The 24809-nt window shown below is 42.4% G+C and overlaps 1 protein-coding gene across 1 annotated transcript; it reads left to right on the top strand.

Moving 5' to 3' along the window:
- Nucleotides 1-1105: 1105 nt before the first annotated feature.
- GGH (gamma-glutamyl hydrolase) lies at nucleotides 1106-24525 on the top strand. The gene is made up of 9 exons (XM_032610633.1): nucleotides 1106-1336; nucleotides 4269-4383; nucleotides 8350-8400; nucleotides 12122-12206; nucleotides 15465-15603; nucleotides 18219-18325; nucleotides 18409-18499; nucleotides 22480-22617; nucleotides 24135-24525. The coding sequence occupies exons 1-9, from the start codon at nucleotides 1228-1230 to the stop codon at nucleotides 24254-24256; spliced, it is 957 nt and encodes a 318-aa protein (XP_032466524.1). The 5' UTR covers nucleotides 1106-1227; the 3' UTR covers nucleotides 24257-24525.
- Nucleotides 24526-24809: the final 284 nt, after the last annotated feature.

Raw genomic sequence — 24809 nt, 5'->3', positions numbered from 1 at the left:
TCTCTTTTTTCCTTACTGAATTGTAAACTTATGAAAACAGACTTTGTCCAATTCGTCTTTGCATCCTCCATACTTGGCATTGAGTTGATTTTCAAACACTCTTCAATTTTATTCTGAATTTGACCCTTATAGGTGGGAACGCTCACCTAGTATAAGCCATATCTTTATATTTTGGTTTTCACGCAGAAAGAAAAAGCTGTCTTTCATCTACTTTCCCACCAAAATATGCCTAGTGTTTCTAAATCTTTTAAAAATTTAAACAGAAACCTCAAAAAACTTCTAATGATTAGGAACCCAAGTCATCCTTTCTGCCCCGTTTGTAGGACAGTCTGTGCTTGGGGTCAACAGCGAAGTTAGGAGGCACCGTCTGTGGGCCTAGCCTGGCCTTGCCCCTTTGCCGCGATGCCAGCGGTGGGCCGACCCAGCTCGGGGCTGGGGCGATGCGTCCGTGGACGTGTTCGCATCCATCGTCCTTCCCTCGTCTTCCCTTCGTATAAGCCTCGACCCTGAACACAAATGGCAAGATGTGGAAATTACCTCCCAAGTCACCGTACATCCTTGTATGGAACGCTGGGGTGTCAAAACTTGGCTGCCAGCCTTCCTAAAGACGATTTTAGCAGCTCCCGACGATTTTAGGCAGGGGCTGCCGATGGCGCAAAGTTCTCAGGCGACTTCTAGAACCTGTCGCCAGCTTCCCTTGCTGCCAGGTTACCATTTCGGTCAGGCAGAGACCCTGCGGTTCCCCTTCGACCGCTGGACCGGGCGCCCCAGTTAGCTCTGGGTGACTTAAGGTCACGTCGTGAAAACAACTGAAAGGGCAGATTCGAGGACGTGGAGACCGCCCCGTGCCCACCCGGCACTTTCCCGAGTCTCCGCAGGCGCGGCGGGGCGCGGCGGGGGCGGGGGCGCGGCGGTAGCGCCGGCGGCAGCGGAGGTGGTGCCGTGATGGGGCGAGCAGGGCCTCTGGTACCCAGGACCCGCCCGGCCCCGGGCCGGCCCGCCCCCGGCCCCGGCCCCGGCCCCGGCCCCGCTCCGCCCCCGCTCCGCCCCCGCTCCGCCCCCGCCCCGCGGCAGCCGCGCGCACGCGCCGGGACAGCTTTTCCCATAGGCCCCTGCGGCGGAGCACCGCCCTCGCCCTAAGCCCTGGATCGCCCAGGAGGACGGGGTTGAGTCACTTGGCTGCTCGCCGGCAGTGCCTTCGAAAGGCGGCGGGAGGCGGCGAGCGCGATGGCGAGCTTGGGTCTTCTGCTGAGAGTGGCGGGCCTGGTCCTGTGCGGGGCGGCGAGCCTTGGGCTGGCCGCTCCTCCCGCCCCCACCTCCAAGAAGCCCATCATCGGTGAGGAGGCGGCGGGGGCCGGGGGCCGGGACCGCGGTGGGCGCTTCCAGCAGCTGCGCTCCGGCGGCTGCGTCCTGTCCTAGAAGACCCAAGTTCAGGGTTAGGATGTGTGCCTTCCTGTGTAGCACAGGGGCCAAGCCATCATTTGGATCGTGCTGAAATATAGCTAATTAATGCCTCGTTGATTTCCTCAACTCCAAGGCTCTTAAAATTGGAAGGGAGGAAGGTGCGCTGTGAAGAATCCTGCGGATGGTTTTCTTGTTTGTACTTAGCTAGGAGTTTCTTCTGATTAAACGGATTCCGTACATGCATTATCTTTATTGAAATTTCACCGGCTGAGGGCGCATTTCGAGGAACGATGCATTATAACGTATAAAAATCGAATTGGCTAGATAATCAAGAAATAATGGTATACCTTGGTCTTTGTCATCTCCAGCAGAGGAGGGCAGCAGCGGCTGGTGTGATCCTAATGGCAATTCTGTTCGGTGTTAAAGTGAAGCATGTCATTTTTCGTTTTCGACAAATGTATGTTTTAAAAAGAGAGTAAAATCAATTTGCATTGCCAGAATAGACATTTGATACTGGGCAGGGGAAAGCAACCCAGGAGAAATCAGCCCGGATTTTAAATTTGCAGAAAGTAACTTGTGTGTGGACAGTTAAGATGGTCTCATTTTAGCTGTAGTGTTATGCCTTTCATATTGTTTTTTGTGTGTTCCCCCCCACCCCGAAGATGGGCACTGTTTTGTGTGACTAAATAGAAAGTAGATGAGCAGTTTTTCATGTATATTGGTAGTGCCCAGTTTTCAAATGTGTTGTGTATCAGTATTTGGAACTCGGAATGCCTTATTTTATAAGCTACTTAAAATAGTGGTTAGACTCTCCCAGGGGAATTAACTCAAAGTATAATCTCATGTAGTGTGCTGGGAATTGTGGGTGCAGAGGGGAGGGAAAAAGGAAAGAAGAGGAGTGATTGTTTTCTCTTTGCTAGAAACAGTGGTTTCTAGGAAACAAGTCCAGGGTCAAATATAGAAAAAGTAAGTAAGCTTTTGGTTTACCCTGATCAGTTAAGACAAAATAGTTAACTGAATACCTGTGTGCAAGGCACTGAGTTAGGAGTGCAAAGGATCAACGAAAAGAAGCCGCGAAATTCATGAAATGGCCTCAAAGTATGGGTAGAATTTTGGTCCCATCTTGAGGGGCGGGGAATATAGCCGAGCTCTTGTCCCAGGATGGAGAGGGGGTGGGGGAGAAGTTGGTGGAACTTACCTACTCTAATGTACTTTCCTCCTTTCTGGTACCTTGTGTCCACATGTCCCCAGCCCGCCTTTGTGGCACCTCATCCTTGCCTGTCCTGTAACCACTCCATTTCCTATGACACTCCCTAATTATTTCCCTGCCAATTGTTATTGTCCTTAATAAGGGCGATCTTACCGCTCCATGAGGAGAAAAGCAGTCTTACTGAACAAAGTTTGGCATGTGGCATATATGTTAGCTGAGTGCCTGGTGAATACCAGTTATTGTAAGAAGCTGGGGATACAGGTGACTGACTGATAAGGACGGCCCAGGCCTGCAGAGACACTGAAGGTGTTCCAAATGGTGAAGTAGTGAGTGATACAGGCACAGGTATCCTCTCCGGAGAGATGTGTTTTGATGTGTCCTGGATGCCAGTGCTGTGCTGGGGCTGAGGTTTCAGGGGTAAGAGGCAGCCAGAGCGGTAGGTGGGCCCGAGCATCAGGGTCTGTAGAGTTTGTGAAAGTTTAGGAACCCATCGAAGTGCTCAAGCAAGGAGGTACCCCCTGCTGCTTTGACCTCTCTCTCTCTTCTCTCCCTGATTTCCTTTCTTGTCACTTTGTCCCCTTGCCAACACAGGACTCTAGTCACAGGCACTCCTTGCAGTGGGACAGGCACAGAGCTGACTCGGGGTCTTTGCACTTGCTATTCCCTCACCCTGGAACCGTCTTCTTCCAGATATCCGCATGTGGCTGACTCCCTCACCTCTCTGAAGTCCTGCCGACAGTGTCATGTTCTGCCTTCTGAGAGAGGACTTGCCTGGCCACCGCATTTAAGAGACTTTCTTCTTTCCTATAGATTGGAACTTACCCAATCCTTCCTTCCCCAAACACACACCTTCTTCTGCTGCTTTACTTTTCTTCTCGGCTCTTACCACCAGCCATCACACTATTGTTTACCCTTTTGATCTTGTTTACTGTGTTTCCTCTCTTCTCTTCCTTCCACACACTGGAATTAAAGCCCACAAAGCAGGGATTTGGTTTGTTCAGTTCACTCATGTGTCCCCAGCACCTAGTTCAGTGCCTGGTATATAGTATGATTCAGTAATATTTGCCAAAACAGTGAATGGTGATATCATCAGATTTCTTTCCATGTGGAGAACTGGTTGGAGTTGGAAGGCAGTTGCTTAAGAAAGGATGCAGAGAGACCTTTTAAGGGGCTATTATAATAGTCTGGGGTCGGGGGGACGCAAGATATTAGTTGCTTGGATTAAGGTGGTGGTGATGATGTTGAAGAGATATGGATAGAAGATATTTTCAGTCCTTTACTTTGTTGTCAAGGAAACGATGTGCCTTAGAGTGTGTGTGTGTGTGGGAAGGGAGAGGCCTCCTTCTAGATTGAAGGATCTGTACTCTGAAGTTGATTCTAGCTCTTGTGAAAAAGGCTGGTGCTATTGTAGACCTACTTTGGGGGATTATTTGGCCTCCCTAATGAGGCAAGAGAGAATGCTACTTAAAACTCAGATCAGCCTCCACTACTCCTTTCCCAAATTCTATAGACGTGCTTTCAGGAGAAGCTTCATATTTAATTCTGTGAATTAAATGAGTAGAGTAGTGACATTTCTAGGGTGATGTGTTTCAGTTTCTGAGCAGGAAAAAAGGAAATTGCTTGAAACTGAAACTTTTTTTTTTTTGTAATTTAGGAATATTAATGCAAACGTGCCATAGTGAGAACATGAAAATCCTGGGGAAATACTATATTGCTGCATCCTATGTAAAGTATCTGGAGTCCGCAGGTGCAAGAGTTGTACCCATAAGGTATGATTCGATATTTTTTACTCTGAGTAATAAAAGCTGCAACTGCTGTTTTATCTCTAAAATTATCTTTTATCTCTAAAATGAATGCTTTCTCTCCTATGATCACGTCATTCAAGTGTGTTAACATCACACCTGATTTTTGTCACACATCTAATGCTTAGGAGTCTCTCATTAAGTCGTTTGAGGTGTGAAGCTCTGTGCATCTGTGATATTATTAGACATGAGGCATATGTATTAGACAGAGAATGAAATGAGTCACCTTTCCCCCAGAAAAGGTGATCCTCATCAGACATCGTGAAAGTAATGGAGTGAAGGCATCTACAGCGTCGCTTCATCCCGTAATATTAGGGTAAGGAAACACTTAGGGAATCAAGGAGTGTTCTAGAAGAGGACTTTTAAAACACCTTTGCGCTCTACTCTAGAAGTTTGGGGGCTTCCCTGGTGGCACAGTGGTTGAGAATCTGCCTGCCAATGCAGGGGACACGGGTTCGAGCCCTGGTCTGGGAAGATCCCACATGCCGCGGAGCAACTGAGCCCGTAAGCCACGACTACTGAGCCTGCGCGTCTGGAGTCTGTGCTCCACAGCAAGAGAGGCCGCGATAGTGAGAGGCCCGCGCACCGCGATGAAGAGTGGCTCCCGCTTGCCGCAACTAGAGAAAGCCCTCGCACAGAAACAAAGACCCAACGCAGCAAAAATAAATAAATAAATAAATTTATAGAAGTTTGGAAATTACTACTACAGCAGTGTTGCTTCGGTATAAATTACAGGTATTGCAATTTTAAAGGAGGTACATTATTTTTGTGATATAATGACCTAGAATAAGAAAATGATTCATGTCATATTCATGACGTGACGTGATAATAAATGATGCATGTCATTTTGATTTGGAAAGAGTTGAATTTTTTAACAGAAACCTTGTAAGTATTGATATTATCTTATCATCCAAAATTGGTTATATTTGGGGGTCTTCCAGCACCCTCACCTAATCCATTATAAGTGATTTCACACACAAAACACAACTGTTTGCTCTGGGCAACTTGTTTTTGTAAATAATTTCGCATTAAACAATTGTAACAAAGAAAAGTACTGCTCAAAAAGAACATTAATACTAAAAATGCAAATATTACAATTTTGAGAATGGTACCACCAAATGGTTTTATGTTTAGATTCATAAGGATTGTCTTTTTGCTTGATCTTTAACATTTAACTGTCTCTACTCCAAGATGAACATTTGCTTTTGACATTAGTCTTCAATTTTATAGTAGCAGATCTAATTTTTCAAATGAAATCTTATTTGGAACCCAGATAACAGCAGCATTTTAGAGCTGAGGCAGAGGTTCTGGACAGTCCTTAGGACAATGTTGCAAAGTTTTGATCCTGGAAGCTTTTTCTGCAAGCTCTTCTTTTAGGACATAGTGCTGATAACACAGGTGGGAGGTGGAGAGTAAAAAGGCAGGTAGGCCAGTTCAGAGATGGCTGCTAGGTGTGAGTAGGCTAGGTGTGAAGTGAGAAGGGCTTGGCTTAGAGCAGTGGTTGTAGGATCGATGGGTAAATATTCTTTAAAAAAAAATCAATAAGACCTGACGAGTAATAGAATGAAAGGGAACAGGGAGGAATAGATGAGAATGACAGAAGTTTTGAAATGGGAAATTTTGAAACTAGGGAAGTTTTGCAACTGATGATTTGTAGAATCCTGGGACTTAAGCCTGAGATACTGAAAACGTGACTGTCAGCATTCAGGTTAATTTCCAGCTTGGGTTCCCAAAGTTCACTTGAAGGTATATTGCTCAGAATTAGAATCACGTGATCCTATAAAAACAACGTAATGCATGGCAGCTTAATTCCCAGAGGAACCTGCAGAGGATTGCCTAATGTAGAACGAGACAAGTGATCACACCAATAACATTGGATTCATTTCTGAATTTCGGATGCTGGGGACCAGCTTCTGCAGTTTAGAAGGAAAAGGAGGAGGATGGGAGACCTAATCCTGGAGCAGCTGAAGAAGTTTGTCTTTGGTGTCCTTCCGCCTTCTGTCTGCTGCCTTCGCCCTCAGGTGGCCGGTACTCTCAGGTTATAATGATCTTCCGCCGCAGGACTAGGGAGACCCACCGAGTGTCCCCCACCTGAGAGCTGGCATGTGGCTGCCCACAGGCTGCTCTTGGTTTAAAAATGTGCTTCATTCACGCAGTGCTTAAAATATGTACGAATCAGAAGACTTTGTAAAAGTCTGAATTTTTGGCTTCCTTTTTTTGAAGGCAGTTTTCTGGAGCTCATTTTAAACGGAGCACGTGCTCTCCATTGGCAACAGTGCCTGTCACTCCTTTTCACGTTGCTGAAGCTGTGTCATTTGCCATCATTACCAGACTTCCGCTGTTTTCTTTAAAAAGAACTTATTGAGAGGGTCTTTTGTTTCAAGAAAGTCTGATAACATGGAAGCACCGTCTGTGTTCAAAGAATGTGACCTGGTCTGTTTTGCCTGCAAGGCCTCTGAGGCGCTTGAGTTTGTGACACCCCCTGCCCCCAACCAACAGTTAAGCCCCTTAATAGTGATAAACAGGGCCCGAAAATTCAGTCATGGACAATGGGGGAGCCATTTACTTAGAATGACTGAAGTGACTGGAAACAGACTGCATGGCTAGCTGGTAGGAGTCCCTGGAGCACAGCTGAGTGATCTGAATCCATCCTGGTTCCTCGTGGTGGTAGTGGCCCATCTGGTTTAAATATCCATGGGGAAGATTCTGGGTCCCTGCTGGTTCCTTCTCTGTTGACACAATCTGGGGGGACTGAACTGGCAGAATACTGGGACTCACATCTCATCTTCCTATCACCTCCCAAGTCACAGCCACCTGTCCATCTATCCTCCATTTAAGATGGTGGTAAGCACCACTGCAGTGTCACCCACTGCTTTGTGGCTCTCTGCGGGAGGAGGATTATTATGAATTTCTGAACAGCACAGCTCATTTGGGCTCAGAGGAGAGCCTAGAGGGGTTTTCTGGCAAAGCACAGCTACGTCCGGGCATCATGGGTATCTCCTTAATAATGGGAGAAGTGTCCTAATGCCTCTAAAACTTTCCTGTGCGGCAGAAATGGACTGTAGTTGATATTTGAGAAGGCATTATGCCTTTTTATTCTCTTATACAACCAGAAGACTCTAAACGTAGCACAGTTCTTGCAGGAATTCATAAATAGGATGCTCTTTTCCCTTGTTCTTTCATTCCGTCGAACTTCTGGAAGAGTAACCTGTCTTACTGTGACATAAGTCAAGGTTGTAGCCAGTTGTCACAGACTAATCCCGTGGGTTTTCTCTGGAGAAGGGAATAAGATCATCAATAACGTGGTGATTGTTAGGAAAACCTTACCAGATGTTTGATGAAGGGAACTTCAGAATAATTACCTGGGCAAGTTAGGCCCATCTACAGGGACCTGCATGTAGTCTGTACCACCTAGATCTGAACTCTTCTGACTTGGGAATACACAGTAGTTCTGAGACCTTTGCGGTTGACGGTAGGGGTGGGTTGAAGCAGGGACTTGGCATTTATATTTTTTGCCAAAGCTTCCTGTAGTTAAGATAGGTATGCTAATAAATCTCTTAGTCTTTACTTAAAACTACTGAATATCCTTACTTTTTTTTTTTTTTACCTTGGCTAGCAGGGAGATTACTGGTACCCAAATCTCATGGTCTTTAATGTTTGGCATATTAACATGTACCTCACAATATCAAATTACATTAGACCAGAATAAAACATGTTTACTTGTCTGATTAGCAAAACAAGGATATAAGTATGTGGTTTTCATGTAGTCTGAAAAAAATGCCTCTAGGAAGGCAGAGAGGTGATATAGCGCAGTACTTAAGAATTAGTTTTCTCCCGGCTTTTAAAAATTAATGTGCTGACTTCATTTAGAGGCTTACTTTTCTTCTTAAGTTTTGGAAATGGATGTTTTGTAATTATTTTTATTGTTTTCAGGCTTGATCTTAAAGATGAAGAGTATGAAAAGCTTTTCAAGTCTATTAATGGGTAAGTTGCCAACATTGGTTTAATATAATGTAGGAGGTCTAAGCAAATGCAAAGAAGTACATATAAATTTAATACATGTTCCTATGTAGCTATCTTACAGTGGTGTAATATTAGTTTTCTGAGTTGAGAGGTGCAGAAGTCCTGCAGAGAGAAGGCAGGTTAAGAGATAAATGTTACACAGTAGACAACCTACAATTTTTTTTAATGTGCGACATAGTCTTTATTCTTTTAATGCTTGTCTTAAATGTTTTGAAGCCATTTTGGAGGCCGTGGCATACTGCTTGCTTAGGGGATGTATAAGTCTTAAGAATGAGAATACTAATTGGTTATTTTTCAGAAGGTGACTTGGATAGAACTTGGAAAAAAAGTTTTATATCCTCTAGCTTCTTCGCAAAAGATATGATTGCTTAGCTCGCAGAAAAAAAAAAACCCTCTTAATCATATGAAAAAACGTGCAACATTACTCACAATTAGAGGAAAGCTAATTATAGCAATTAAAAACCATCAAGTTAGCAAAGAGCAGAAAATGTGCTAGTACTCTGTGGTGAGGGTGTGAGGAAACAGTGTTCTCATCCTTTACTTATGGGAATTGTTGATCCAAATAATCAATAAACAATTATTAAGGAATAGAAGAGAGTTTTATTCGAGCCAAATGGAGGACTATAGCCCAGGAAGAAAGTGCTCTGGAAAAACACGATTTTATATCTTGACAGAGCAAAGAACTTACATCAAACACAACAAGGGTACATTCCTTCAGGGTTTTGACAGACAGATTAGCACATATACAGTGAGTCAGCTTGACCTTGGCGTCTGGGAAGGGAACCTTATCTTTGAAGGACTACTAGCATGGACGTCATAGGAAGGGGAGACATTTATCCCCGTCTTCAAAGTGGACTTTTTTTGAAACTTCTGGATAATGCATTATTTTCTTAGTGGTTAAAGCAGTTGTACAGCACTTGTTTGATGCACCATAAGATAGGCTGTTCTAGTTAGCATAAAGTTCAAGCCAAATCATGTGTAAGCCAGGATGATGTCCCCATACCTCAATAGGTGAAAATTTCTTCCATCAGGGTGTGAGTTATATAGTCTTTTGGGGGCAGTTTTTTTTGTGTGTGTGTGGTACGCAGGCCTCTCACTGTTGTGGCCTCTCCCGTTGCGGAGCACAGGCTCTGGACGCGCAGGGTCAGCGGCCATGGCTCACGGGCCCAGCCGCTCCGTGGCATGTGGGATCTTCCCGGACCGGGGCACGAACCCGTGTCCCTTGCATCGGCAGGCAGACTCTCAACCACTGCGCCACCAGGGAAGCCCTTGGGGGCAGTTTTACAGTATCTATTGAAATTAAAAATGCACATACCATATGACCCAGGAAACCCTTCAGAGGAATTTTATTTTACAAATATAATCAGCCCTTTTAACATATACACACAACTATATATAAAATAGATAACCAACAGGGACCTACTATATAGCACAGGGAACATACTCAATATTTTATAATAACCTATAAGGGAAAGTAATCTGAAAAAGAATATATATACATACATACATATACATACATATATGTATAAAAAAATGAATCACTTTGCTGTATACCTGAAACTAACACAACATTGTAAATCAACTATACTTCAGTAAAAAGAAAATAATAAAACAGAAATAAAAATATAATCCCCCCTTATGTGAAGACTTAGGCCCAAACGTATGCATTGTAGAATTGTTTGAAATACTTCTGATTTAGAACCCATCCAACGGTCCATCAGTTGGGAATTGGATAAAAAAATAGACTATATGCATATTTTAGAATATTATGCACAGGTTAAACATGAGGCTATCTATAGATGTGCCCTGAATCACTATTGTTCTGTGAACCATGTGATAAGAAGCAAGGCACATAGCGGTGTGTATAGTATACTACCATTTACTTTTGTTTTTAAAGTTGGGGTGAGGAGATATGGTGGTTATTTCTTTTTTCTTTTTTTTTTTTTAAAGAACACCCATCTTTTTTTAACATTAATTAATTAATTTTTGTTGCAGTGAGTCTTAGTTGCAGCAGGTGGGCTCCTTAGTTGTGGCATTCGAACTCTTAGTTGCAGCATGCATGTGGGATCTAGCTCCCTGACCAGGGATCAAACACGCGTTCCCTGCATTGGAAGGCAGATTCTTAACCACTGCGCCACCAGGGAAGCCCCATAATGGTGGTTATTTCTGATCAGGAGTGGGATGGAGGGAGTCTATTTTACTGTAAAGCTTTTATAAAAAGAACTTTTTAAAAATTTTAGAAAACTGTTCATTTATTAATATTTTTTTTAAAAAAAGCTATGTTCAAAACAGTCGTTTGTATTCACCTCAGTTTGGATCGGTAAATATTTACAGGAAAGTTAGTTCAATTTAGTGAAACACTTACAATGCCTGTTATATGCAGTGTACTTTGGCATGGACAAAGATAAAGAACTCCAGGAGAGAGTATATGGTAGAACCTCAAAAATATCCAGCAGGCAATGAGCAGGACTCTAATGCCACTTCCGAAACACCTTTACTGAGCCTTGTATGCAGTTTTTATTTTGCGGGGGGGAGGGGGGCGGGGCTTGCAGAGATGAAAAGGCAGAGCCTTGCTTTGGAGGAGTTTGTCAACCGAGAGGGACAGTCAAGTTTTACTTTATGAATGGACTTTGAGATTAAACATACCAAGTTTGTTCAGAGGCAGATTTTTAAATACTGAGTCAGTGAAAAGGGAGAACTGCTAATGAGTCTTCATTAAGCCACTTTAAACTGTAGGGTTTTCTGCTTGGTTTTGTGGCAGATGTTCTGCCTTATAGTTTATATATTTCCTACTAGACCACGATCCTACTAACAGCAAAAAGTACCCATCTTTGTCTCTGTGGGCTAATACCTATTACTGAATGAACACAGTCTCAAAGGTGATATTTCACATGTCTCAAATTCATATTGAAGTATTCTTAAAAATTTTAATATATTCAACCTTTGTAATCTCTGTTGAATATCCTTAGTTACTTTAAGAGCTTTTTAGAGTTAGTTTACAAAGTTGATATGAAAACATAAATATTTTTCTATCTCTCTCCTTTATGGGTAGGATAAAATAAAGTCAAATGCTTGTGACTCCCCTTTTTCTCCTAGAATTTTTTTAGAATGGTAATTGTGTTCTTTTTCAAAATTTTCTAACACCATTCTTATTTCTGAAGAGATTTCAGGGTAATAATAATAAATATAAAATTCCATGGATATTTAATTCTAGCCTACTCTATTTTTATGACTAGTTTGTTCTTTATTGTTAAAACAGATTTCTTTTGTGAGCTAAGCCTGACTCATGATTATGGACCTGCAATTGATTTTGGCATCTCTGATCATCTTAATTTAAACCTAGCTATACTTGGAATTTTATTTCTACTTGATTTCTAGCTGTGTGTACTCTCCTCCCCTCCCCCCATTTATTTTACTTTAATTTATCCACACTCTATTTCAGAAATAAACTTGTTTATCCAAGAGGTTTGGTAGAATATGCACAAATGCATTGTTAACTGCAATAGTTTACAAATGGGTGGGATTGTAAATATTTTGTATTTTCTTTTTGCCTAATTTTTCTCATTTTCTCTAATGATCTTGCTGCTTATGTAGTAAGGAAAAGTTGTTTTAAAATAAAATGATTGTTTATTTTCTGGGAGTGGGGAGGGGTTGAAATGCACGCTGTTTGATGTTGTTTCAGGATCCTTTTCCCTGGAGGAAGTGTTGACCTCATGAATTCAGGTTACGCCCACGTGGCCAAAATATTTTACAAGTTGGCCATACAGGTAAACCTCAGTTATTTCTTATTATTCCAGGTGAGCTTTTGTAATTTTCCACGAGGATAATTCCTTTTTTAAGCACGTGGTAATACTTTCTGCACAATTACCCTAGTCTCGTCACACCTTTAACTGTTGGGGTGCCTGTTCTTTTCCAGCCAGTGGTAGCTCTTGGCCATTTTCTCTGCGCTTCATTTAATTCTGGGCTCCAGGGAGCCTCAGGGCCCTGCTGGCCGGCCCTCTCTGTTTGGGCTCATTAACGTGAACCAGGCCCTCATGGTGGCCGAGTAAGCTGTCTTCATTATGTACTGGGCATTGTTCATGTGTTGTGTTTGTTTTTTTTTAATTATTTTTTTGGCTGCGTTGGGTCTTTGTTGTTGCGTGCGGGCTTTCTCTAGTCGCGGTGAGCGGGGCTACTCTTCATTGCCGTGCGTGGGCTTCTCATTGCGGTAGCTTCTGTTGTTACGGAGCACGGGCTCTAGGCATGTGGGCTTCAGTAGCTGTGGCATGCGGGCTCAGTAGTTGTGGCTCGTGGGCTCTAGAGCGCAGCCTCAGTTGTGTGGCGCACGGGCTTAGTTGCTCCGCGGCATGTGGGATTGTCCTGGACCAGGGCTCGAACTGTGTCCCCTGCATTGGCAGGCGTATTCTTAACCACTGTGCCACCAGGGAAGTCCCTGTTCATGTGTTGTTAATTCTCATCTCCTCTCCGTGCAGTGACTTGCAGAGCCTCTCGATTCCTTTTTAGTCTCCTAAAAAGACTGCTCCTGCCTTTGCACCATAGCTCAGACCCTGGCTATTTCTCCCCTGAACTGTTAACAGCAATTTTCTAATTAATCTTGCTGGTCCTACTATCTCCCCCAACCTTAAATATTTCCCTAAGAAACTGCTTTTAGCATATGAGATGCTTGTTTGAAAACTTTTAATGGCTTGGCTTGATGACCTGTAGCCTTTTATAGTCTTTGAGTCAAGATATACAGTGTGTCCACAGCTCACCTTTTCCAGACTTTGCTTGTGCAGGTAATTGCAGCCAGGCTGGTATTTCCAGGACATACTCTGTGTCCTCCTACTTTCAGATCTGCTTAGGCTGTTCCTTTCTATCCCATCCCTAATTTGTGCCTTAGCCAGCTTTTCAGGGAAGCCCAGAGACAGAATATCTTGAAGTTAGCTGTTCATGTCTCATCAGATTGCATGGCTCTGACACCCTTTGAGGCATTCCTCATTTCATATCATATGGTTCCATGTACTTAGTACATGCTCAGTGGATATTTTTTGGAAAAGCTAGCGAACAAAATTGAAATTTTATAACATGAGTGATTTAAAATGCATTTGGAAAGCATATATATGAACATTATAAAGCCACTCTTCCTTTGCATATAGAGACTCATGTAACTGGCTTGTTCAATTTAAAAAACAAGGAGCCACCTAACCCGTAAGACCCAAAGGCCTATTTAAAAATATATAATTAGGGCTTCCCTGGTGGCACAGTGGTTAAGAATCTGCCTGCAAGTGCAAGGGACACGGGTTCGAGCCCTGGTCCAGGAAGATCCCACATAATGCGGAGCAACTAAGCCCGTGCACCACAACTACTGAGCCTGTGCTCTAGAGCCCGCAAGCCACAACTACTGAGCCCGCGTGCCACAGCTACTGAAGCCCGCACGCCTAGAGCCCGTGCTCCGCAATGAGAAGCCCGCACACTGCAACAAAGAGTAGCCCCTGCTCGCCGTAACTAGAGAAAGCCTGTGCGCAGCAGTGAAGACCCAACACAGCCAAAAATAATAAATAAAAATAAATAAATTTTTAAAAATGTAATTAGCTACTTGAAGATTTCAAAGCAAAGAAAAAAGCTTAGCAACCTTGAACTTCCATTTAGCTGTAGCCACTGGGGTCCACAGGCCCTGATGAAGAAGCCCTGAGAAGTGATTTCTGTGAGATCTATTCGGTTTCACTCTGTGTCCTTTGCTCTGTTGATCACAACAAACAAAAGATGTGGTCCCAGCAAGTGGGGATTTAACATTTAGTTCAGAAATCAACTTTGGTGTGCATATGGAAACAGAGAACAGTTCAGCCCTCTTTTGTGTTTATTGTAAGTGGATGCAGTAAGACCCTTCAACATAACATATACAATTCTAACTTCTAAAAATAAAATTTTTCAGACTTGCATATAAAAGTATTAAAATCCTATCTTGAGATAGGAACTATAGGAATTAATGCTGTTCTATATTTTTCTCATTGAAAAACAGAAAAAAACTCCCTAACAATTTCCTCATTTAAAATGAGTTACTGTTAGGTTATATATATATATATATATATTTTTTTTTTAATTAATTAATTTTTTTTTTTTGCGGTACGTGGGCCTCTCACTGTTGTGGCCTCTCCCATTGTGGAGCACAGGCTCCGGACGTGCAGGCTCAGCGGCCATGGCTCATGGACCCAGCCGCTCCGCGGCATGTGGGATCTTCCCGGACCGGGGCACGAACCTGCATCCCCTGCATTGACAGGTGGACTCTCAACCACTGCGCCACCAGGGAAACCCCGTTAGGTTATATTTTACAGTCTATGCAGGAAAACCACTGCTTTTAGAAAAGTTACAAAACCCAGTTTTGTAACTATCAGCACACTTGGGTTTAATCTTTGGTTAATCAGAAAATTCAGTTGCCGGAATGCTTCTCCCCCAGTCACACTGGTTGTTGTGCCTTCCTCTGAAGAAACCCAGTACATTTGTACTTTTTTAGTTGACAACTTTTACTCTCTGAAATTTTATTTTACTTTTGCTTGCCGACTGTTCCTTTCCTTCCAGATCATGGCTTTCACCTGATTTAAATCTGATTAGCTGAAGGTGGTATAATGCAGCTGTTACTATAAATTCTGAGATAATGGAGGAAAGACTTCCATTCAGAGTATGTTCAAAACTGGACAGTCATTTAAAGCAACAAGATTTGTAGAAAATGTGTAAATAGGCATTTATCTAGCATTATCCTTGATATTTACAGTCCCTGAATGTTACATGTGTTGTCTGGTAGTTGACTGGCAAATGTCTGTATCTTTCGCAGCACAACTGAGTTTGGATAGTTTGGTTCATTAAACCTGAGCTATTATGTGGGAGCTTGATCGAAAGAGAAATTAAGTGATATCCTACTGATAGAAGAGAGAGTAAGTGATAGCCTACTGCTATTGATCCTCAGGTGCCAATCTTGTATGACAAATCAAATGTATAATTTTTACTTTGAAAAGTTTGAGTAAGCTTAGTTTTCTCTTTATTCTGCACAGGGTTTTGGTAATGGAGACTATTTTCCCACGTGGGGGACCTGCCTTGGATTTGAAGAGCTTACGTATCTGGTCAGTGGAGAGAGCTTATTAACCCTCACAGATACTGTTGGAATTAAAATGCCACTGAACTTCACTAGAGGTAAGAATTCTCTTTTTTTTTAAACATCTTTATTGGGGTATAATTGCTTTACAATGGTGTGTTAGTTTCTGCTTTACAACAAAGTGAATCAGCTATACATATACATATGTTCCCATATGTCTTCCCTCTTGCGTCTCCCTCCCTCCCACTCTCCCCATCCCACACTTCCAGGCTGTCACAAAGGAATTCTCTTTTGATCCTGAAAAAAATATTAACTGGGCAGGATTAATAAGTTGCAAATATCAGAGTAAAAATATGTTCATAACATTTGTTAATTTTTTAACTATTTGCACAGGCTGAAGATGTGAATGACCACTTTTTGTACTGAGTTATAAAGTTGGCTTAAGGAATTTTGAATGTTGATAACTTATTGCTTCTGGTGACGTCAGGACAGTGCATGATTCAAAACTCTAAAATCAGACTTGGTTTTGAGTCCTAGCTTTGTCACTTCTGCCTCGGGGAATCATTTACCCTCTCTGAGCTTTAGTTTCCTGATTTGTAAAAGTGTTTACCTCTTAGGATTTTTTTGTGAGGATTAAATAAGATAATGTTTTCCAGGTACTCTGATAAGCACTTTAAATATTACTCTAATAAATGTTAGCTATTATTATTATAGTCAGCATTTTTCCCTTGGCTGTGTACTCTGTTTCGATCCCAGATAGGGTGCACTGCAATTCCATTCTAGTACTAACAACCTGGAGTTAGCACAGACTCCAGTTAAAGGTTATCTCCGTGAGTAGACTGCCCTTATGTCGGATACCAGCCACGAGTCATACCCCGAGGCCACCCATACATCTGATCAGATGGCCATGAATCTTGGGATTCCCACAATCCCCCTCAGGTTTAATAATTAACTGGAATGACTCTCAGAACTCAGGAAAGTGCTATGTTTGCAATAAAGAGTTTTACTGTAAAGGATACACATGGGGCAAGGTCTGTGAGGGAATATAGAACTTCTTGCCCTCTCCCTGTTGAGTCAGGGCACATCACCCTCCTGGCACATCAATATGTTCACCAGCCCTGTAGCTCGGTGAACTTTGGTGCTCAGAGTTTCTATCGGGACTTTATTATGAAGGCATGGTTGATTAAATCATTGGCCGTGTTATTGAACTCAGTCTCCATCCAGTCCCTGTCTCATCCCTGGAGATCAGGCTAGCTCAAAGTCAGACCTACTCTAGAAGTCCAATGCATGTCCATTGCACTACAGAGCCAGGTAAAGTCAGACCTGCTATAATCACGTGGTTAGTTTTTCTGATAACCAGCCTCATCCTGAAGCTGTCCAGGGGCCACCTTGTGTCACCTCATTAGCATTACAAAGACACACCTATCAGTCAGGAAATTCCAAGGGTTTAAAAGCTCCCAGCCAGGAACCCAGGACAAAGACCAGACAAATGCTTTATTTACCAATCTGTGTAAATAGATCATGATTCTTGGAGGTTACTTGATTTCTGAATCATCAGAATTGAATGTTGAATGCTACCAACCATTCCTGTTCTCAAAAGGATTTTGGATAGAAAGTAGTAGTTGTTATACATAGAATCTATAAAATGCTCTATACTTTTCAAAGCTCTTTCTCACATTATCTCGCTTAATTACTGCAAGAATCCTGTGGGAAGTGTATGTATCAGGTCAGTCTCTTTTGGTTGTATGTGGTTAAAACCGAGTTTATACAAAAAAAGGAATGAAATCCGCTGAAGTAAGGTATCAGCGGATTTTTATTATGTAGGGCTCTGGGATTCTAATGGAAGCCATTAGCATCCTGAATGAGGGGTTCATTGAGGGACAGCTGGCGTTAGGGCCTTGAACACCGTCAGGCTTTTCTTATCCCTTTGCTGGCATATGTCTGTGTCAGACTCCAGAGCCTTCATTGAGGTAAATTGCTTCTTCTTTTTTTTTTTTTTTTTTTTTTTTTTTTTTGCGGTACACGGACCTCTCACTGTTGTGGCCTCTCCCGTCGCGGACGGAGCACAGGCTCCGGACGCGCAGGCTCAGCGGCCATGGCTCACGGGCCCAGCCGCTCCGTGGCATGTGGGATCTTCCCGGACCGGGGCACGAACCCTTGTCCCCTGCACCGGCAGGCAGACTCTCAACCACCGCGCCACCAGGGAATCCCATTGCTTCTTTTGATCTATTTAGTGAGTAGAATTATCTTGGCCTGGGTAATGTTTTTTCCTACGTTGTTGGTATTTTTAACCGTTTAAGTCCCAGATACCTTTGAAAATGTGTTAAAAGTTCTGGGTCCTTTCCTGAGAAAACAAATATATACACATGTGGAAAATTTCACCTATTTTTCAGCGCTGTCTAGAGAACTCATTTCAAAATCCTCTGCTTACTCTATGGCTAGCCTGCTCACTACCACGTCTGAAGAATTTTAGTTATTTATGTTACAGTTCTACAAGAAAAGTACTTAAGTATGGAACATATTTGGAATGGTGTGTTAAACTTATTTTGTGCTTGACTAGAATACTTCTGTGGAAACGATGTGTTTGCATATCATTTAGTCATCTTGATTATGTCTTAACAATGGCCTCTCTCTGGCTGAAGATCAGTTGACTTCAATGGATTTTATCTTTTCTGTGTTTAAATTATTTCTTTTTATGCTTGAATTATTTCAGGTCCATTGCAGAGCAGAATGTTCCAGAATTTTCCTGCTGACTTGTTGCTGTCATTAGCAATGGAACCTCTGACTGCAAACTTCCACAAGTGGAGCCTCTCTGTGAAGGTATCACATTAATAACACAATGAAATTAATGCATTTAGATTTACTACAGAAGTAATTATTTTGTTTTTATTTTTGCACTTTAGAATTTTACAATGAATGAAAAGTTACAGGCGTTTTTCAATATATTAACTACAAATACAGATGGCTCTATTGAGTTTGTTTCAACAATGGAAGGTATGTATCACTGCAGATGTACACTTTATTTTACTTATTCTATTTATTAATTTTGATTTTATAGTTCTCTTATGAATAAGATCATGTTACTTTGGGGACTGAAGTTAGAAGTTAGGGCATTTTTGGAGACAGGAGGCCTGTTTTGCCCATGTTCCAAATCAGTTGTGGTTTACCTGGGTCACCTTCTATGATAGGGTGATGAAAAAGGGAAGTGAAGAGTAAGGGAGAGTGGATGAAGAAATAAATGGAGAAAGTGATTTCTGTTTCTAGCAATACTGCAGCTTAAGTACGTGCTGCAGACAACAGCGAAAAATGTGACTGACATACAGAAAAACATCTTCCTAAGTAAATACATTGATGAAGTGACAGTAAGGGTGTTCAGGCCCCAAATTGCAGGAGGTAAGTGGAGTATTTAAACCGGCCTTATTATTGAGTCAGGAGAGCTTGAGATGAAGCTCAGGACCCCCCTCCCTGGAAAGTACCCCCGTGGAGCAGGACGCGGAAGGCTGGACCCTCCGTGAATCCTGCCTGCACAACTGCAGGGAGAGTTTGCCATCCTGAACCGTAGTGCTAAGCGGGTGGGCTGGTAAATCAGTAAAGCCCCGAGTGTTTTCATGACAGGCCGGTCTAGCGTGGCCCACGCTATACGAACTGGGAAGTTTGGCACATCTTGAGTCAAAAAGTGTGTTTGAAGTTATCTCGGACCGATAGTGCCTCAATGTGCGTGTCAGAAACAAACGTCAGTAGTGCTCTCTGGAGGAACCTGCATTTTTCCGGGACTTTTAAGAAGTTTCGGTATGAGGTTTTATGGAAAGTGATTGGTTCACAGCCAAAACATCACAAGTGCACAAGGAAGCCAAGTACCATGAATGAGAGCTTGCAGAAGCAGTAGGTGGTCTCTCAGCTGGCGAGACTGATTGGTGCTACTGGCGAGGCCCGAGCACTGGTCTGGAGTCAACTGGGACGAGGCAGAAGTAGTTCACGCTACTCGCAGGTTGTGGCCGTGTCACTGGCTCCCTTGTTGGGGGAGGTCAGATGTCTGAAGGTTCAGAAACGACCTCCCCGGAATTCTGGGAAGGCTGATGAATCCAGTCTGAAGTGAACCACTCTGAGCTTCTCTCTCTAACCCTGTTTCCCCTCCTGTATTTCTTACTTGAGTTGACAGCATTGCCATCCGCCACATCATCTAGTGTTGGCTGTCCTTGACTTCCGACCCTCATCCTCCACATCTAAGAAGTCCGTGCCACTTGCTACTTCCCACATCCTTCTTGGGAATTCTTCTTCCCAGATCTCTCTATTCCTCCTGTCCGACTGCAGCATAAACCGCCTGCCACCTGTGTTGCCGCAGGAGCTCCTAACTATTCCACAAACCTGCCTTCCAGCCGGTCACCAGCAATCCCCCGAGATTCCAGTCTGACCACATTGCTTGGGGAGAAAGCTCCTCAGTGGCTCTTCAGCACTTGGAGGATGGAGTCTGGATTTCCCAGTCATTTACTCAAGGTCTCCCCCGCAGCCATCGCTAGCCTGGATTCCTTGCACCCTGTTCGGTACACACAGCCCTCCACAGAGCAGCACTTCTTGCCCCCGTGCTTTTCCTTATGTTCTTTCCTCTCCTCTGAAAAGCTTTCCTTCCTCCCCATTCCCTTCTGCTGATGGCCTCTTAGCTAGCTTTAAGAACTCAGGGCAGTGGTCAGCTCCTGGAGGCCATCCCTGCCCGTTATCCTTTCTCGCTACATCCTCAGTGCTCCTCCTTTATACTTGCTCTGCACTTCCTAGGAATGTCTCTTTGCACTTATTTGCTCATGTTCTGTCTTTCCTCCTAGGCTAAGACCTCATTGAGAGCTGGGACTCTGTCATTCTTTGTGTTTCCAGGACTTTATGGAAATCTCAGTACATGTTGAATAGATGAGTAATTATTTAAATGAAAGAGTATTGGCTTGGAAATTAGGGAATAGGACTTCATGTTGGTTCTGTCCCTGGCTATGTCATACCAGGCTCATTTGAAATTTTTATCTTCTGAAAGTTTTCTGACACCTACTAGATAGAAACACTTGAGATGCTCCTATATGCGCATTTCCTTCCTGTTCTTGATATTTTGTTCTAAATTAGTGAGCCAGGGCATGATTCCTAGAGTTGTCAGGAACCTGCACTGATCTTTTATTGACGCAGTAAATAAATGAGTAAATAAATGAGTAAATAAATGAGTAAATCTCAACTTGCTTCTGAATGTCAGTGTGTATCTCTGTCCTATCCATTCATCTAGCTGAAAAATCTTTATTACAATTTATCACTTAGGGTATTTCTTTTTTTAAATAAATTTAATTAATTAATTAATTAATTAATTTATGGCTGTGTTGGGTCTTTGTTGCTGCATGCAGGCTTTCTCTGGTTGCGGCGAGCGGGGGCTACTCTTCGTTGAGGTGCACGGGCTTCTCATTGCGGTGGCTTCTCGTTGCAGAGCACGAGCTGTAGGCGCGTGGGCTTCAGTAGTTGCGGTGCGTGGGCTCAGTAGTCGTGCCTCTTGGGCTCTAGAGCGCAGGCTCAGTAGTTGTGGCGCACGGGCTTAATTGATCCGGGGCATGTGGGATCTTCCCGGACCAGGGTTTGAACCTGTGTCCCCTGCATTGGCAGGCGGATTCTTAACCACTGCACCACCACTTAGGGTATTTCTTATTCTAAATAATACTTTTCATATCTCAAAGAAATATATTAGAAGACCTGCCTTTCAGTTACCTATGTGTAACAGTTAATTTCCTGGTCATCCAGCCCATGGGTCTCCTGCTCGTGGCATCACATGTGGTTCAAGACAGAGAAAGAGAGTATGTCACAAAGAAGGAGGGAGGGGGGAGGGGCGCAGTGGGGAGGGATGGAGTAGAGTGACCGGAGCTGCTTGCTGGTAGGTTCTTTTCTCTTGTGAATCTAGACTGAAGAAGGCTAGGATAAAATAGGTTTCCTTCTTCTGACATGATCTCTCTTAGCAGAGTCTCATGGGATGTGCGGACAGTGCCCTTTTCCCTAGATATCTCTACTTTTGGATAATTCATTTCTCTAAGTATTTTCCCGTGGTAGTCAGGATTATAATTTCAAAGCAAAAATAATAGAGGGAGGATTTTTTTTTCAATTAAAATGAGGAAAGGCATATGTGAAGAGAAAAAGAGATGAGTATAGATATTTCTCAAAAGGTAAATATTACACATATTTTTTAAAAATTATGGAATTTTAAAACGATATTTAGAAGTAGAGAGAGTAATATAATGATCCCCTGGGTACCTTTCTCTAAGCTTCAACAACTATCACATTTATGTGGCCATTCTTGTTTCATATCTATTTTCTCCTCATAACCAGCTTAGTTTTTGGAGTAAATCCTAGGGATCATATCATTTTTGTATATAAAGATATTTAAGAATTCTAAAAATAAGTGAAGTACATTACCAAAAATCTTTCACACCAAATTTAAACTTTTAAAAACTATTTAAAAATTGGCAGCATGAAACCGTGAACCTTTCCATAGACTGAGAGAGAGACACAGTTGAGCCTGAGACTTCTGTAAAAGGACACTAAAGATGCTGGCGTAGTTCATGCTCATTTGAATGTCATTATAGGAGGGGTGAAAATGCGGTATGAAGTGGGGGGAAGAGCGTTGTAGAAGAAACGTGTGACTAATCAGATGTGCGGTTGACTGTTGAGCTGGGGTATATTCAAAGGCTCAGTTATTTCACTCTACTCTGATCACCTAGTAAACGGAATCGTATTTCAAATTATAAAAGGTCGTGAGTCAGTGAAATGTTGTATTGTGAACTTTCACATTGACCGTGAACTGAAATTGTTTGTGTCTGAGAGAACGTGCACAGTTTAATTGTGTCTGACATTGGGTGTTATAAAAATAATGTTTTACACAGCATGTAAAGCATAATTTAATTAAGTAGCATCCCAGACCATTGTTACTACTTAATACTCACCAGTCTCTGTTCTTTGTGCAGGATACCAGTATCCGGTATATGGTGTCCAGTGGCACCCAGAGAAAGCTCCTTATGAGTGGGGAAAATTAAAAGGCATTTCCCATGCGCCTAATGCTGTGAGGGCTGCATTTTATTTAGCAGAGTTCTTTGTGGCTGAAGGTAATATGGGGCAGGGGTTACAATTTTGTCTCTCTAGTGTGGTTTTGAAGGAAATTGCCCTCATCTGAACTTCGGTGTACTTTTACTCTATAAATGTTTTGTAGGTTTAACTTTTAAAAAAATTAATTCATGTGAAAGCCCTGAAATTGAGATATTAGTCATTCAAATCAAACCAGGACAGTTCTTTCAGTTAACGGTACTGTACAGTCTAAAGTGGGCTGATTTCCTGAACAACAGCATAAAGATTGTTTTGTTTTGTTTTCTTGAGTCCTTTTTTTTTTAGATTCCCCTCCAATTACTCTTTTTAGGGATAATGATTTAATTATGACATTCTCTGAGGATTAGATCTTACTTTTCCAAGACAATTATGTAAATTGACTCTATACTCATCAGTCTGTGGTTTTAAGGCTGCCTATCTGTAGGTATTGGCACAGTGGAGAAAGTTAATACGCTTTGCCTGCTTTTGCATGATGAAAACACAGGCATAGTCATGCTAGGTTATGTTTGTGGGTAAATTGAGAATTTGGTTATAGATGCTTGGGTTTTAGTTGAGTGATATGGGTGTAAGACAGAGCTACGAACACAACTTGCAAGGGATTAGGGCGTCGCTCTGGCAAGTCGCGGCCCCGGGAAGATTTCCATGAACTTTGTTTGCATCCTCCCTTCACGCTTGCCCTGAGGTTTTATCAACCCTCCGTCCACACTCGCAGGTAAAGTGCTTCCTCCTGAGTTCACTGTGGTTTAGAATTGTGCTCCGGTGAACGGGTCATTTCATTACAAAAACCCCAAATTAAAAAAAAGTTCTCCCAGGTGTAGTATTAGTCGCAAGAAACATTTTCATGTCTTTTGTATAGGAGTAATGAGAACAGCAGAGAGCAGAGCAAGGCTCCCTGCAGCAGTATCACAGGAACGGCTACATGGCCTTCATTTTCCAATATCCCTTTCTAAAAATGCCACGGAGGCCTGTATTTACTTTATTTTGACTTTAGGGTAAAGTCTGAGCCCTCACCCCCTCACACCTAAAGTTTAGCCATGCGACTTCTTTGTGCCTCCTTGCTTTTCAAATTTCTGCCTTACCTGGGGGAGATGCCTCCCTTCTCCCCTGCCTCAGCTTTGCCAGTTTCTCCATCCTCTTGAAGCGTCCTCCTGATTAGTCTATAAAAACTTCTGTGTGGTGACTAGACAAGACTTCTTGAGCGTTAGGACCTTGCCTTGTGGATGTCGCCATCCCCAAGCCCTACATCAAGCTATGCACACAGTAGGCGTGTAGTAGGCGTTTGAATGAAAGGGGAGTGAGCGCCACGTGGGGTCTGGTGCAGGGTTAGCACGGCTGCTGTCAGGAAGGCTCTACTCCAAATCAGGTGCTGCTTTATTTGGGGGAATTTGGTAAGACGTTTCTCCTTTTTGCTGGTATTATCCCACTTAATAATGCTGATCAGAGGAAGAAATATTTTAAAGTAGCCTTTTGAAAATTGTATCCTATCTTTTTAAAAATTAACGCTTTCTTTTTCTTGCAGCTCGGAAAAACAATCACCATTTTGAATCTGATGTTGAAGAGGGCAAAGCACTAATTTATCAGTACCGTCCAGTTTATACTGGGAACATTTCTTCGTTTCAGCAAAGTTATATATTTGATTGAAAGCCTTCAATGTGTTAACAGAGAAATTTTGATTAACTCCGTGATTAAACTGTTGTAATAACTTGTTACTCATGACGATAATAGAAGGCCACAGAGATTCCTTTTCTATGACGTTACTGGCTATGATTCTTCATTCAGTATATTTGACTATTTATTTTCACATTTGATAATCAGTCAGTGAGACAGATACATAGTCTGAGTGTTTTTCATGGAAAAGCTTTCTTTTATCTGCAGGTTAGAAAAAAATAAATGTATTGAAAATACAGATATTTCATTTTTTCTAATTGATTGATTCTGGAAATACATACCACTCCCTACCCATCCACCTACCTCATCCTTGCTGAAGACTCTTTATTTTTTTATTAATTTTTATTGAGTTATAATTAACATACAACATTATATGAGTTTTAGGCGTGCAACATAGTGACTTGATATTTGTATACATTATAAAATGATCATCACAGTAAGTCCAGTTAATGTCACCATAGGAGATTGTTACAGTATCATTGACTGTATTTTCTCTGGGTATATTACATCTTCAGGACTTAACTTA

The sequence above is a fragment of the Phocoena sinus genome, chromosome 17 (genome assembly GCF_008692025.1).
Source record: "Phocoena sinus isolate mPhoSin1 chromosome 17, mPhoSin1.pri, whole genome shotgun sequence".
NCBI lineage: Eukaryota > Metazoa > Chordata > Mammalia > Artiodactyla > Phocoenidae > Phocoena > Phocoena sinus.
Note: the sequence above shows the minus strand (reverse complement) of the source record. Positions and strands in the feature narration are given on the sequence as shown.

Coding starts and splice junctions, on each gene's coding strand:
- GGH (XM_032610633.1), top strand. CDS start 1,228: ATGGCGAGCTTGGGTCTTCTGCTGAGAGTGGCGGGCCTGGTCCTGTGC. Junction 12,207..15,464: donor TTTACAAGTTGGCCATACAG/GTAAACCTCAGT, acceptor TATTCTGCACAG/GGTTTTGGTAATGGAGACTA. Junction 18,326..18,408: donor AGTGGAGCCTCTCTGTGAAG/GTATCACATTAA, acceptor TTTGCACTTTAG/AATTTTACAATGAATGAAAA.